Source organism: Vidua chalybeata, chromosome 6 (genome assembly GCF_026979565.1).
Source record: "Vidua chalybeata isolate OUT-0048 chromosome 6, bVidCha1 merged haplotype, whole genome shotgun sequence".
Lineage (NCBI taxonomy): Eukaryota > Metazoa > Chordata > Aves > Passeriformes > Viduidae > Vidua > Vidua chalybeata.
In genome coordinates, this window is record NC_071535.1 from 17,585,580 (window position 1) to 17,601,581 (window position 16,002).

The 16,002-nt window shown below is 37.5% G+C and overlaps 1 protein-coding gene across 5 annotated transcripts in view; it reads left to right on the forward strand.

Annotated features, from left to right (window-relative positions):
• EML5 (EMAP like 5) overlaps positions 1-14,324 on the forward strand; it is a 95,169-nt gene extending 80,845 nt beyond the window's left edge. For 4 of the 5 annotated variants that reach the window (XM_053945550.1, XM_053945549.1, XM_053945548.1 and 1 more), the window contains 11 exons: positions 1,894-2,067; positions 2,985-3,193; positions 5,099-5,256; positions 7,118-7,232; positions 7,693-7,881; positions 8,081-8,253; positions 9,516-9,678; positions 10,573-10,676; positions 12,313-12,466; positions 13,295-13,395; positions 13,718-14,324. In XM_053945550.1, the coding sequence (XP_053801525.1) occupies positions 1,894-2,067; positions 2,985-3,193; positions 5,099-5,256; positions 7,118-7,232; positions 7,693-7,881; positions 8,081-8,253; positions 9,516-9,678; positions 10,573-10,676; positions 12,313-12,466; positions 13,295-13,395; positions 13,718-13,754 (1,577 nt within the window). In that variant the 3' untranslated portion in view covers positions 13,755-14,324. Of the gene's footprint in view, positions 1-527; positions 533-1,893; positions 2,068-2,984; positions 3,194-5,098; positions 5,257-7,117; positions 7,233-7,692; positions 7,888-7,921; positions 7,934-8,050; positions 8,254-9,515; positions 9,679-10,572; positions 10,677-12,312; positions 12,467-13,294; positions 13,396-13,717 lie in introns of all 5 variants that reach the window. The other variant, XM_053945552.1, reaches the window with a different exon arrangement.
• Positions 14,325-16,002: the final 1,678 nt, after the last annotated feature.

Here is a 16,002-nt window from a genome sequence, read left to right on the forward strand (position 1 = left end):
GTGGCTGGATACTCTCCCTGTCTCACATGCCTTCTTTGTACTGCAACTTCAGTTTGAGCTTGTGTACATTACTAAATTCTGTTGTCATTGCCTGAAACGGGCACTCTTAACTTTTTTCTTCTTTCTGGAACCATTAGTCTGGAATCCAAGCTACTGCCTGCTTTCATTAGAAAGTTGAATAGTTTTACTTAAAATTTATTGACGGCTATTTGCCATCCTTGCCAACAACTTTTGCTTTTCTAGTTCAAATTTTCAATTGTTTACAGTGATGCAGGTGTTCTTGTAGCAGTAATATTTGTACTAGGCTGGAATGGCAATTAAAGTTTCCTAATGTCTGGGTGTAGATTTTGTCTACCTTACTAAAGATTTTTTCTGTCCTGACAGCCCATGGTAGCTTTATCTAACTGCTCCCAGAAGGGATGACACCTTAGAACATCTCTCTTGTGGAAGTGTTGAGTACACAGGCAGGATTCAGTGTCAGGACAGAGACTATCAGAAGGACTCCATCACACAGAAGGACCTACGAGTCCATGTTCTCTGCCTTGCAGATTTTGCTCTGAATGATTTTGTCAGTTCTTATTCAGGAAAACTAGGTAAGAGTTTCTGTCTGCCACCCAAAAGAAAACTTTTGGCCAAGGTTTAGGGCAGGTGCACAATTCAAGGGTAATACAGAGTTTTACCAGGAGGAGTGTTGAAGAGTGAAAAACAGTTCAGAGCCATAATAAGGCTTTCCCTTCCCTCAGCTTCCTGTAAGAACAGCAAAGAGTTTGCTGCCAATTTTTGGGAAGTGCTACTTGCTGTCAGCTCCTGCCCTTTCTGTTTTAATGGCATGACCATACTATGCTTTGGTACCTCTCAAAAGGTAATAATAATATCTTGTTGCTGCCATGAGAGGAAATTCAAATGGGTAATAAAAGAAATGAGGAAGTATGATCTAAAGACTGTTTTGGAACAGCTGTGGAATTGTGCTCAAAAACTGAGTTTCATGTGGCTGAAATTTTGCCTAAGTCCCTGTGCCTACTGTTTCCCATCACATGCATGCCTTTGAGGGCCTAGATTTATCTGATTAGAAACACAAAGCATGAATCCAAAAGGGAATTTAGTTTATGTGAATCTGGATCTATGACAAGATCCAGTAACCTTAGGACTTTGCAGTCAAATTTATTAGAGATCAGAAGTGAAGAAGTTTGAGAATCTTACTGTCCTGGAAATGCCTTAGATGCTGCTCAGAGAATGTAAGCTATATATGGATTGCAAGATCTTTTGAGAAAGCATTGCATTTGGGAAAAAATCAGGTGTCACCACATTAGAGATAATCACATACATTAGTAGCATGGAAAGATGTTTTTACTGCAGAGAGCTTGCAGTCTAAACAATGCAGACTGAATACCGTAGCTGTACGTCGGTAAGCAAGCTGACGGTTTGGCTGATGTGCTTCAGACAGGTGGCCATTTTGTAGAAAGGAGATTTTGGCCCTACACTGTAAATGGATTTCTCTGTAGCTATCATTTGTCCAAAAGCCCCATGGAGAAGTGACATTCTTGATGAGCAGCTTTTTGAGTTAGCATGCTGCTCTATGTTTTAGTAAGAGAAAAACAGGAGAAGACAGCTCTTGCTTTTAGAACTTCTGCTGTGCTTCACAAATCCCATAACAAGTTAAGTAACAAATTAACACCTCTGGTAATGTAATGAGGCCAACTTGTTCATCCTACCTAATGATCCTGTTTGTCATAAATTGTTTTCCAAATGGAGGCCAAAATCTCTTTTCTTTCCCTTTTTCCCCCATCTGATCACAGCAATTTTGTCTTATAAAAAAGTATTAACTGCTGCAATAAGCAAATCACTACACATTTTCAAAATGACTACTAATGGCATGTTTTTATATTTGTGTAGCTACAGCTCCTTCTATTCATGTGTGGGATGCAATGAACAAGCAGACACTGTCGGTACTGCGGTGCTACCATTCCAAGGGCGTTTGCTCAGTCAGTTTCAGTGCCACTGGCAAACTGCTGCTGTCCGTAGGGCTGGATCCCGAACACACCATCACCATTTGGAAGTGGCAGGAAGGTAGGAAAGAGTGGTTTTGTAGAAGGTGTTTACATTGTTAGAGATATGCTGGCTTGAGTCAAGAGCAATTGTAACTTTAAAGCATCAGCCAATAAAAAAATATTACAATAAATGCTGTACACTATGCTCTGTACAACAAGGTCTAAAATAGATGTATTTACCCATTCTAGTGACTGCTGAATATATCTATATATCTCCTTTGAAACTATTGTGTAAAGATCAAGATAGTTCACTGATTTCCAGTAAGAATAATGTAAGGATGTATTTTCTTACAAATTGTCATCATTATTACTATTATTATTATTACTTTATTCTTCTCTAAAGTCTGATTACTGATGAGGTTGTCATACTCCTGAAATTATTCCCAAAAGTTGCAAATTGCAGAAATGGGGTGCCAGGATAACTCCTCTATGCATCTTATATAATTGTTGCCTTAAGCTATGCTACATGTTTTCAGATCAGCTTTGATCTGTATTTCTGATTTAGGCTAAAGTGATTTGAGCTCCTTTCCTCATCTCCTTTCTGCCTGGCAAAGCCATGTCCAGATTATGGATCTGGTTCTCTAGTCTTAGAGGTTTACTTCCTCTCTCTTTGGGGATTGCTGTTGATAACTAGCAACTCTTAGAATTTTAAATATCAGCTATTAAGTTAATAACAAGTGATCTTTCATAGCTCGTCTGATAGATCCTGTGGGGGTGGATGCAATGTCAGATGTGTATTTATACAATCTTAGGTAGGACGAAGCATGTGTGGTCACAACATGCCTGTGTTCATCTTAAGGGTCAATACACATTCAGAATGGCAGCTAAGGATCCCAGCTGAGGAATCTTCATATGGGTCAATATTATTTTAACATTTTTAACCAGAAATGTGTATTTTTCTCATCAAATTCAAAATGTCCATTTTCTTTCTGCCAGGTGCCAAAATTGCCAGCCGAGCTGGTCATAACCAGCGTATATTTGTAGCAGAATTCAGGCCAGATTCAGATACACAGTTTGTTTCTGTGGGAGTAAAACATGTAAGGTTCTGGACACTGGCTGGAAGAGCTCTCCTCAGTAAAAAAGGGCTGCTGAGCTCCATAGAAGATGCCCGGATGCAGACGATGCTTTCTGTAGCTTTTGGAGCGGTACGTACTTCACCAAACCACCTGAAAATGCATAAAAACAAACTTTTTTTACCCTTCTACCTTTATTCAATTCAGTGAGACTTCTATAACCTGCTAATGAGTATATAAATTATTTTATTAAACTCAGTTTAGCATTCCTAATACTTACCTGCTAGTTAGAACTAGTACCAGCTTTCTTTAGAGTAGAAAAGACTGTGGGTTTGTATGTTTTCTGGAGAAACACACACAGATGCTTTGAACTGTCAACACACTGCTTGTGATTTAATCCAGGTAAAACAAAACAGGCTAGACTGCAGGAAACAAACAGTAGAAATGAGGCTGATTTTATGTCCACCTGGACATGATTGTTTTGTCACCTGTATGTGCTACTGCTCATGGGTGATAAGAGAGCAGTGTTGTCCTGGGGCATTCCTTAATGTTGGACGCTGTTAGACAACTGCATTAGGGGTTTCTTTTGCTTTGGGGCTTTTTGGACATGTGCAGGACATCTTGCTAAGTTCCACAGCACTGCTGGATCTGGAGTTGCTCTGCATGAGCAGTACTCATATCTTCAGCTGTGCAGAAAGGCACAGATACCTTTTGTGAAGTGGTCCTTTGCTTTGATTGCCTGCATTTCTGTCCTGTTTGAACAGCTGACTGTTCAGTCCCGACTGAATTTACACTGATTTTGATTTTTGAAACTCTAACTGGGCTGTGGTTTCCATTTTTTGCTACACTATCACTTTTACACAGTGGTTTCTCTCTGATTTATATGAAGGTCTTACAAAACACCAAGGTATTTTCCAAATAATAACTGTTATTGATGCCCAGGCATTAGTCAGGGGTTTGGGAAACCTCTGTAACCTTTCTTACAAAGAGACAGGTTCTTAGTGTGAGAATCAGGCTGTATGCTGTGTGGCCTGAAGTTTGGTATGAGGTTTGACTATGCAGAGCTTCCAGGGGTTTTGTGAAAATCTGTGCCAAATGAATAAAGCCAAACCTGGCGTGTTCTCCGTACCTCTGTAGGGAGCAGTTCTGGGAGCGCTCTTGATTTTGTCTCAGAAGGAGCTGGTTCAGCTCTCCCTAAACAGAAGTTGGAAACAGCCCAACAGTTATGCTGTGAGGATGATCTGAGGGTCTGCTCTCAGCTTCATTTCCAGTCTTCTTTTACTTTATTAGAGCCACACACACGCACCCTTAAAAAAAAAGTGTGTAGAGCATCAACCCACTTCAGTCAAGGAAAGTGTTTGTGCCACATGTGTACTGATACTCTTGAAATATGATAATACTACACATGATACTAAATTTGAGGACATCTGAATTACTAAACCATTTTGCTCAATAACCAGTTCCTGTTGGAATCCTAATAAATAGCACTTTACTTTCAGAGGTAATATAATTTATTTTTTTTTACTTTTCAAGAGCAGGAAGCAGAAGTAAAGAACAGGCAGCTTTTAATTAATTCTAAGTTAAGTCAAACTGTTTTCTTTCTGAACTAAAAGTTACAGTAATCATGTGAGTCTCTTCACCTAACCACAAAAATTACTGCAATCATAATGTATATAGCAAGGGAGTGGAAATTGCCTTCTTGTGTAGAATGTCAGTGCTTACATGTGTTGCACACATGATAGACTGAAAGCATAGATAACCATATGACTGAAACTTAAGTAATTCAATTTTTTCTTGCAAAAAGAAATGCAGTGATTTTCTTCAAGCTACAAGAAAATATCTTTCAGACTTCAAGAAGGAATATAGTAGCTCATTGTTTTGTCCCTGGAGGTACTTATTGCCTCTTCCACACTTTCCTCTTCTGCAGCAGCAAATAAAAGCAATTTAGCCTCTAAATGCAAGTGGTGTTTATTTCTGAATGTTTTTCTTCCTACCTTACTCAGAATCAGATGATGAGTATATTTTTCCCCTTTTCAGAATAACTTGACATTTACAGGTACTATCAGTGGAGATGTTTGTGTTTGGAAAGACCATGTGTTGATACGAATTGTGGCCAAGGCTCACAACGGACCTGTTTTCACAATGTACACCACACTAAGGGATGGTTTGATTGTTACAGGAGGCAAAGAAAGGCCGTGAGTCTTCTTTTCTTCTTTTTTTCCTGCATGCACATGTACTATTTAAAAATGGTTTAGATTCATCCCATCAACTCTATTTGAGACGTTAAAGGTAGAAGAGTAGTCCCTTTCAGATCCCTGATAGGTGTTAAGAAAAAGAGCAGCCACCACCTCCAAAGTGCAGGTAACCCCATATGAGCTTCAACTCAGCTATTTTTCCCATTTATTGTAAGAGAAAGCATTTAGTCTGAGATTTAGAATCATAGAATGGTTAGGGTTGGAAGGGGCCTCACGGATGTTCTAGCTCCAGCACCCATTTAACTTTAAGTACTAAAAAGTTACCTAGTCCTTGTGGGTTACTTCTTTCACTGAAGATGTACTGAGGTTGTTAACCCAAGGGATTTGCACAGTTGTGATTGAATACATGAATGATAAATTTTATAGCAGTATGATGCACAACTTCTTTCAAAGGAAAGATCTGCTCAGTTATGATGGCAGAGGCAAGCTGTCTTCTCTCAAATCTAAGGTATAGCAAGATTCTTTGTTGCTGTACAGCAAGATCCTGGGATTGTAAGCAAAATATTTCCTCAAACATTTTAATTTTTTGGTGCCTTCCTAGTGATCAGAAAATGCTTCAGCTGTAATATAGTCCATCTGATGACATGATAATGCCCCATTTGGCAGGACACAGGCCACTTGTATTTTCAGACCCAACTGAAAACTTATTCTGTGCTTGAAATATTTCCTTCTACTATTTATAAATGTTGTTGTGATTTTATTTGGAGGATGTTCTCTCTACCATTTAGTTTCAGAGGCTCTTAATCATTGGTATTTGACCTGAAACAAATAGTATTGAATAACAGGAAGAACCCAGAATTCATCTCCTGTGGGAAAATGAAGTATTGACTGTATGCAAAACAAATTTTCATTTAGGAAGACTGCAGTTGCAGTTCACCAGCCTGTTTTGGAAAAATCTTGCCAAGTGTAATGATCAATCATATGTCAAAACACTGCTAGTGGGAAGCAAAGAATATACTATTGCAAAGAGTATCAATTTATAATTCATTATAGTTCTTTTAATAAGAATAATAGTACAAATCAGTAATTGTGATTAAACATTCTGAAGTTCTTCATAAGATAATTCAGCAATCAAAGCTGTAACACAAGCAGCTCGATATTGTGGAACATTGTATTTTTGTTTCTGTTAGGGGAGATTGAAGATAGATAAGACATGTCCTAGCTCAGCTAGAGATGCCAGATTCATCACTGTTTCAATAAACATTATCTTCTTTTTAGAAACTATTTTTTATTTCAATGTGTTCTGTACTGAAATACTGAGGGTTTTTTTGCAAGTAGGAGGGAAATACTTAGTGTTTGCATAATTAATACCAATTAGTTGTGTGGTTTTTCTGCTGTATTTATTTTACAGCAGTGAAAACAGTGACATTTTCACAGAAGTGAAAATATTCTGACATTTATTTCACAGAAGTAAAATACATACCTTTTCTGTTTCTCTCAACTATAATTTGAAAATCTCTGCCTGTCTGCCTATTAAGATGGTGGTTTGCATGCTTAACTGTTCTTCTGACTAGACAGATTCCCTCAGAGCTACTCATTCAGACTAAGCTTAGCAGCATCCATCATTCAACTGGTTCTGTCAAGTGGAACAGTGAGGACTTGGAATCAGTTTGTCTTGCTGGGATGGGAGGCTCACTGTGTTAACATCAGCTGTTCGGGCAAAGGGAATCTTTAACAACTTAAAACATACTAAAATGCCTCATTTGCAGTACAGTACATTAAATAATGTAGTTCTTTCATTCATTAATTGTCCTTTTTGTGGCAGCTGTTATACTCATGGTTCTTCCTGTTGTCTTCATAGCTCAAAGGAAGGAGGAGCAGTTAAGCTATGGGACCAGGAGCTGAAACGATGTCGTGCCTTCAGACTAGAGACAGGACAAATGACAGACTGTGTTCGCTCTGTTTGTAGAGGCAAGGTAAACAAAGCTGCCTGACTGTAAAATAAAGCTTATAATTTGTGCTTGATTTCTGAATATCAGAAATCTTCTAGCTAGTATTTGAAATTAAAGGCTAAGCTAGAAGGCGTCTGCTACTGATATTGTGGCAGAAAAACATCTAGTTTGTGAGATCTCAGTCTTAGGATAATATTCCATATATTTTTTAATTGAAGACTAATTAAGGATTTATTTTCTATTTTCTTTTCACGGTTTGATATCAAATGACAAGCAGTAACTCAGCCAGCATCATGATATCTACAGAGCTTTGTACTTTAATATCTCAGAGGAGTTTAAAAAAGGAATTTTCTTTGATTACTTAATAATTTGACTTAAGCAAACTTTCTTGACAGAACTATAGCTCTAGATGATATTTTAATTACTGTTCATCATGAGAGGTTAATGTATTTTATCAGAGATAATTCTTTCACTATTGTTTAAGGGCAAAATTCTTGTTGGGACAAGAAATGCTGAAATAATTGAAGTTGGAGAGAAAAATGCTGCATGTAACATTCTAATTAATGGTCATATGGATGGGCCCATCTGGGGCCTAGCAACGCATCCATCCAGAGATTTTTTCCTTTCTGCTGCAGAAGATGGCACAGTAAGACTCTGGGATATTGCTGAAAAGGTAAGTGTTAGAGAATACTTGTTGAGGGAAAGATAAATAGACTTGTGATGGTGTTGCAGACTTGAAACTTGTTTTTTATTGTATTCTGAAAATAATCCATGTAATGCTGTTAGCATGTTAACAAGCTATTAGCATAAGATGCTTTTAAAATATGGACAAATAGTAACAGTTACTATTCTGGGTTTTTATTTCTTCACAGAAGATGCTGAACAAAGTCAGCTTAGGACATGCAGCTCGTACTGTTTGTTACAGCCCAGAAGGTGATATGGTAGCTATTGGCATGAAAAATGGAGAATTTATTATCCTGCTTGTCACCTCTCTAAAAATTTGGGGGAAAAAAAGGGACAGAAGATCAGCAATTCAAGATATCAGGTCAGAAAATATTATTCCTGGTCTATTGTAGTATGCTAGAAATCTCCAATATTTTGGGTTTTTTTTAAATACAGCTCTGTGTTCTGAGGAACATTGCAATGATATTTCAGAGAGCTGGAATCAATGAGTGAATTGTGGAATTTGTGTGATTACACTGATACCAGGAATAAAAAGAAAGAGGAGGTACATGGAGATAAGAGATAACATCAGTCAAAACAACTGGGGGTGTGGACCCCAGTGAGGAGTGGTGCTCCCCAGGGGTGGGTGGGCACTGCTGGACATCTTGGTGGCAGCAGGGACAGTGGGATGAAGTGCCCTCAGCAGGTTTGCCGGTGACACCGAGGGTGTGGTGTGGTCCACACGCTCGAGGGAAGGGACTTGTAGGAGGTAAAATGAGATCAGACACTTGGAGATGAAGACTGGATTGTGAGAGATAATGGAAATGCCAGTCTGTCAGTTTGTTCTTTGTTGTGTTTGTTTGACAGGAGTTAGAAGTAAAATTTTGCTTCTGTTTCCCGAGTGGAGGAACAGACTGTGAGATAAATTAGTTGTAATCAGCTCAGGAAAGTTTTGGAGAGCAAAGTGTGATGGAAGAGAAATATAAGCAAAGTGAGACCTTGCAGGAGAGCTCTGCTAGAAGTTAGGGGGTTGCTGGAGTTGGAAAGCTGTGCCAGGGTATGTTTCAGAGAGAATAGAAATAAAGAAACTTCCACAGTAACACAGAATTGGCCGTGAGGGATTTGTTCAGCTCAGGAAGCTACTGAGTTTCAAGACTAGAAAGGAAAACTGGAAGGAAGAAACCAGTGTGCAAAGATACATTGGGGAAACAAAAGGTTTGATTTACATCTTTTTTATTCAGTACACTTCATCTGGAAGTACTGGCTTTCCTTCAGTTAGAGCACTTCAGTTTTCCAGTTTTTAACCTTGTAAGTATAGCATAAGGGAATCAGTGTCATCAGGGAGATGTCACAAGTTGTTAGACCATGAGAGGGTCATGAAATCAGATAATAAACAGAGTTACTCAAGAGATGTTACCAGTGCACTTATATGTGTAATGTGTGCCAAAATTGTTGCCACCTTCTGCTGGATATGCATTCCCTGGAAATTTAATTTCAAAAGTTATTTTGCTCAGCAGACTGAATACTCTGCCTCCCTTCTGTTCTGGATAACGGATACCTGAAATGCAAATTTCTGTACTTCTCAAATATTATAATCTGTTGTAAGTGCCAACCTGTGTTCATTAAACCCTTTTATCTGTTCAGGTTTAGCCCAGATTCTCGTTACCTAGCAGTTGGCTCCAGTGAGAATGCAGTGGATTTTTATGATCTGACTTTGGGTCCCACACTCAATCGAATCAGCTATTGCAAGGATATCCCAAGTTTTGTGATCCAGATGGACTTCTCTGCTGATAGCTCTTATCTCCAGGTATCAGTCATTCATTGTTCAAGGTACTGAATGGAAAACATACTCATGACACATACTCTGCAAGTATTCTCCTTTGACAACTTCTAAGTTTTGTAGCTAAGGTTGGAGTATGTTGCTGTCATTAGACTTACTTTTTTGTAATGGTAAATGGATGCCTTTAATTTTGAATAGTTTTCCTGGAGATCAAATACAGAAAATAAGCAAAGAAATGAGAGACAGATTTCAAATCTCCTGTGATGTGTCTCCCTGCCTTTTTACCTCTGATGCTGATGGGCTGTCTTAAAAGAGAAAGGAGTACAGTCTGTCATTCTGCAGGGCCTGGGGATCTATAAATTCTTTGTCTCTCTGACCAGCGTGATGGCATTACATGTCTTTTTGGTGCTAGACTTTGTGGAGCAGCACCAAAATCATGGTGTTGCAACTTCCAACTATAGGAGGGCTTAAGATGTTTCTTAAAATAAAAATAAAGTAAATACAGTATGCTTTCTATATTTTATTTGCATCTGAAAGGAGAAATAAGCGTCTCTCATTATCAAATCAATATTTAGAGCCCAAGAGGAACACCTTTGTGTCAGTTCTAAAGATAGGAATTTATTTTGCCTTATTTGTATATACTGACACACTAACACATATGTGCAGAATGTGAGTTGTTTCAGTTATTTTTTACTAATTAGACAGTTAAATGTTAAGATTTCTTATGCTTTCTCACTCTTGCTTTATGCTTGTATAGATTTTTGAGAATTTTCAACTCATTGACTAAGTTTTCTTGATAGCTGTTACTTTATGGAGTAAAAATTAACTGTCACCAAAATGCTTTTCTAAGCCCTCTGGAATTATATTTTCATCTTTTGAAACAAGTTAATGTATTGTAAATTCTCTGTGGTCACCTCAAAGGTCTCTACGGGGTCTTACAAAAGGCAAGTGTATGAAGTGCCTTCAGGAAAGCAGCTTGTGGACCAGGCTGTGATTGACAGGATAACATGGGCTACTTGGACAAGGTAAATGATTCATATATTTACACCTATTAAAACACCTGGAACTTCCAGGAGAAGCACCTACTATTTGAAAGCATATTTAATCCCTTCGGTTAGATATTTTCTGTTAACATACCCATCTGCTCTGGCAGCAGCTCCCCTAAATGCAGCACAGCAAAAGGCACTACAGTAGAGCAGGTTCCCTCAGTATACAGGGCCTGTTTGACCTCTGAGGAATCTGATAAAAACCCATCTCTCACATGTCCTTGTACTCACTGGGTATCTCTAGGTCCTTTGATACAACTCTAGCAGCCTTAGTATTTGTTTCATTGCACTCTGCAAATTATCTGGAATAGTGCACTCTTTTTTCAAAACAGTGATGAGAGCACAGGGCCAATGAAAACAGATCAAAACATGAAAAGACAATCCACGACTAGGGTAATTCACCTTTATTTACAGTACCACACTAATGGGATCTGTATAAGTTGTTATTAACATTTGCATCTTAGAAGGCATACAAAAGTACTTTTAAATACCTTAAAGTTACTATATTTCTTTCAAGATATTACATGCAATAAAATACCATATTTTTATTTTGCAGTCAAATAATTTGTTTTCTATTCTATGGAAGTCTGGCTTTCTGTGCCTTTTTTCAGTCTCTGTTGCCTGCTTTTAATTGTTGTCCTCTAATTATCACCCTCAGACAAAAATTGAGAATAAATACTTGAAATTTTTCCACATTTGAACCACTTTGAACAATAAGAATCCTGACTATTTGCTGCAATACACAACTAAAACGATGAGATTTTAGAGGGCTCTGCAAGGCTCATTTTGCTAGATTTCTGATTTTTGTTTGGGTTATCAGTTTTTGTCACCTTTTTGAGACAAAACCAAGAAACTGGTATTTCCTGATCCAATTCAGTATATCTGATGTAAATCATGCCTTTTTGCATGTAGTGTACTGTGCCCTGAACTGGGGGAAAGAATCACAGAAAAATTCCAAATCATTCACTTATTAACAAATGACAAATTTCTTATTTCTGTGCATTCCTGGAAGTATGCATATACCTTGTAAGCAGAACTGAGTAAAAGCCATTTTACAATGCTTTGCAAAGGAACTTTTCTGGACTCTTAAAATTATTATGTTTTCAGGGCAGGGCAATTTTTCTCTCTCTGATTATAATGAAGAATCTTCATTGGACTCAGATAATCTTTTCTTTAGATTGATATGAAAACACTACAGAATCAATGGAACGTAGTTATATGCAATAGAGAATATAAAATTTTTAATTTTCCAAAAGCTGAAGGTTATTCATCTAAATCTTATGCTTTGGTGTTCTATTTTTAGTTGTCCTTTCTTTTTTTTTTGCAAATGACTTACTTGACAATAATAGTACTATTGATTTCACCTCTGGTTCTCTCACATTGCTGTGGGCCAAATTATTTTGGGAATTATATCACTGAATCAGTTTCAGGGGCAATTATGGAATGATTCAAAAATTAATTACAGAATAAAAGCTATATAAGGTGTGCATGTGTGAAAATAAAATGTAAACATTACATTTTTATAGAGCCAGTTAGAATATGAGATCTGCTTTCTATTACCTGACTCTATTTTTGGCAATGGCTTTCAAAAGAATTTCTTGGTCTTCTGTTTCAGTGTTCTTGGGGATGAAGTAATAGGAATCTGGTCCAGGCATGCTGAAAAAGCTGATGTGAACTGTGCTTGTGTCTCTCACTCGGGAATCAATCTCGTAACAGGCGATGATTTTGGCATGGTCAAACTGTTTGACTTTCCATGTCCTGAAAAATTTGTAAGAACTTGTTTTTATTGTTACAACAACAAGTACTGTTGATATTAGGATCTTGTCATGTTTCTCTAGAAGATATATGATGGAAATATTTTCTTCCCTAAATTTGTAGCTTTTTAATACCTCCTTAGCTCCATAGTCTCATCACATGCTCCACATCAGAGTTTCCCTACTATTTTGTGTGGGAGCTCTTGCTATAACCTCTTGTAGGTGTTGATATTGTCTGCCAGTGTGCTTTAGCATAGTGCCTGCCTTATGAAAAATCTCAAAGCCCTTAGTAATTTCCACATCTCTGATCCACTTGACAGATGAGGAAGATAGCTGGTGATTTTAGTCCCATCTCTGTTTCTTCATGGATGAAGAGTTTACAGATTTTTCACTAACACTGTTAAATTTTTTCACTGTTTTTTATAATTTTAATTTATAATGTTTTTTAAATTTGTTTTCACTGTTAATTTTCAGGATTTGAGACTGCACAGGGTAAACTGCTCACACAATTGCAATGAAAATAATTGTTTTTCAGTGTCAGGAATTTTACACAAAACTTGGAAGTTAGTCATGTGACAAGATGTATTTAATATTACTGCATTAGCTTGAGCATTCTTTCCAATTTGCAAAAGCTCTCTTATTGGCTGACAATTTAATCTGCATTGCAGCTCAATAGTAGATCTACTTCAGGAGATCTTTCACATTTGATAACCTATATAACTTTTGAACATTATAAATATGTGATATAATAAAAAGGTAGATAAAAACATGCACACCTTTTTTAATTTAGGAGGGAACAGAATATTTAGACTCTCATTCTGCTGTTGTTTGGGTTTTTTTCAGGCAAAACACAAACGATTTTTAGGTCACTCTGCCCACTTAACTAATATTCGATTCACAAGTGGAGACAGATACGTGGTCAGTGCTGGAGGGGACGACTGCAGGTAGGTGTTCTTGCCTTTACTGCCAGAATCTGCACACCACTGCACATGGACAGTCCACAGCAACATAAAGCTCAGTGTCAGCCTTCAGCCTTTTATCCCTGTGCTTGCTTTCCTGTTCGTACATAGAGAAAAACATATTTGTGGCAAAATGAATATCCCTAATGTTAATGTGAACAGCTAATATTTAATAAGTTAAAATGTTCACATGAATATTCAGAACATCATGCTTTTAATGGGAATTCCTTTTGGCCATGTTAGCCATTTCTTTTAACAGCATTGTAGTCTTCTATATCTCTTATTTAATATCTTTTTGAAAACACAGCTTATTTGTTTGGAAGTGTGTGCATATGCCTCATTGAGAGAGACATGGAGACTTGCAAAGAGGAAACTGCATGAAGTACCAGGCATGAAACACCCAGGATTGCAATGTGACATTCTACTGTGCCCTGCATATGTAAGAAATGACCCAAGACACAGAGCAATCTGTCTCTGAAAGACAGGACCTGGAGTCTGCCAGAAGGATGGACACACTGAGGCTGCTAGTTTTGCTTCAGTGTCAGATAATCTGGGTTTGTATTCCACTCACTGCCAGATGTTGAAAACAAAATATGTGGATGAAAGGAAAAAGTGAATTGTTAATCAATGTACAGTTTCACAGCAAGTTCTTGGGGTTTTAATCAAGAGATGCTATTTCTGACCTAGTGCTGTACATTGATCTATTTTCAGCATGAATGTTTTTCCTTTGAGATTTAAATAGCATAGATAAAAAGAGTATTCCATATTTTATTACTGAGAGAGACCATATATTAACTCTTAAATATATAGTATTTTAATAAATGTTTAATTATTCTAATAGAAATTATATTTCTATGGCTGGTCAAAAGGAAACATCATATCTGATGAAGGAGAAAATAATAGAGTTGGTTCCTTATGACGGAATATTTCTGTATTTAGAGGCCTGGGTCACAGTCATGTCTGGTGAAAGCCTTTGGATATGCATGATCTTCATGGCTAATTTAGTGTTTTTGTTGCACTTAAACATTAAATTAGTTCTATGAGCAAAAATAGATTTGCTCACTTTGCGAGTGCCTTGCCCACTACCTAAAAGTCTAACTCCAATTTTTGCCTTGTGAATAAAAGTATTCTCAGTGGAAGAGAGATTATTGCTGTGTTGCTTGACTGGGCTGTGAGCCTCTCTGCTGGAAATGAGGACCAGGGTGAGGATTTTGTAGTCTTCTTGTTGATAAAGTTTGGGATGTCAGCAGTGGCAAAATAGAATTTCAGAGCAATATGAATTCATTTTATTTTCTCAGCATCATAGGGGAGATTCAGAGAGAACTTTCTGAGCATTATATTTTATACATTTGAACTTTTTAATAGAGTTAGGACTAGCTGGGAGATGTCTATTCAGATTTCTCTTCTGACTGTAAAAGATGTCCAATCATCTGCTTCTTTGAATGGACCTGCTGTCAAAATAAACCTCGAGCATTTATTCTATCCTGCAACATAACTGAGCTTCTAAGTTGGAAAATCATTTCAGTGATAATAAAATCCTGAACAAAGCTGTGTTTTGGGTTCAAGTGAGGAAGGTTTCATCAGATGTTTGTCTAAATCATGCCATAGAGAAGCATTGCATACAGTTAATTTTCATGCAATATAGGAGGGATCAAAAATCAGTGATTATCAGCACTGCTCTCATTGTGGCATTCTGCTGTGAACAGAAAGCTCTCTTTCTGTGTAAGCCAGCATTGCTTTGACAGTGGCACTTGTTTAGGTCAATCAAGAGGCTTTGGTATTTTTCATCTTGCATTTTCTTAAGCCAGATGAAAAAGAGATAAACCTCATCTCTTCTTGTAATCATCTTGTGTGCGTGTTGGATACAGAGGGAATGGGAGGGCTTGCAGGTAGGGGAGAATGAGGAGAAAAGTTACAGAACCAAACTTTTGTGCTCTCCTTGTTATGTGTTATACAAAACTAGTTACCAAACTGTCTTAGATAATATATTTTATATATCAATCTGTAATGAATATTTATTTTAAAGAAGTTGGTGAACTAAGCAGTTATCAGGTTTCTCAGCAGGATGGTTCTTAGCAAAGTTTTGCCAGTCATGCAGTTGCTATTCTACAGGAGCAAAAACTTTGAGGATTTGGTCATGAGTGTACAGGGAGATTTTGGCAGTAATGTTTTTGAGTTTAGATGAATTGCATATGAGAATTGTGATTAGACCTGATGTATCTCATAACCTTGTTTCCTGTCTGTTGTACATGAAAATTAGTCTCTGGTGTTTATATCTTCTCTTTACCAGAGAAATGGTTTGCAGTGTGCTCTTTTATGGCTGTGATTCTATCCCTTATTAAATACATCTGTGCAGGACTGTCGGAAGCAAGATTTGTCCTGCCTCTATTTTACAGTTGCCTTTCATTGGATCAAGATGGATGACTTTTAAGAGCTCACTTATAGTCTGTCCTACTCAGACTGCCAGATCAAAGTCCATATTTTTCTGTCTCTGAGTTTTCCCCACAAAATCCTAGGCTCTGCGAGCTCTTCTGTAAGCCTTCACCCAGTGAAGGAGGTATGTGGATCAAGAGGCTTTGTTCCTCGAATCCT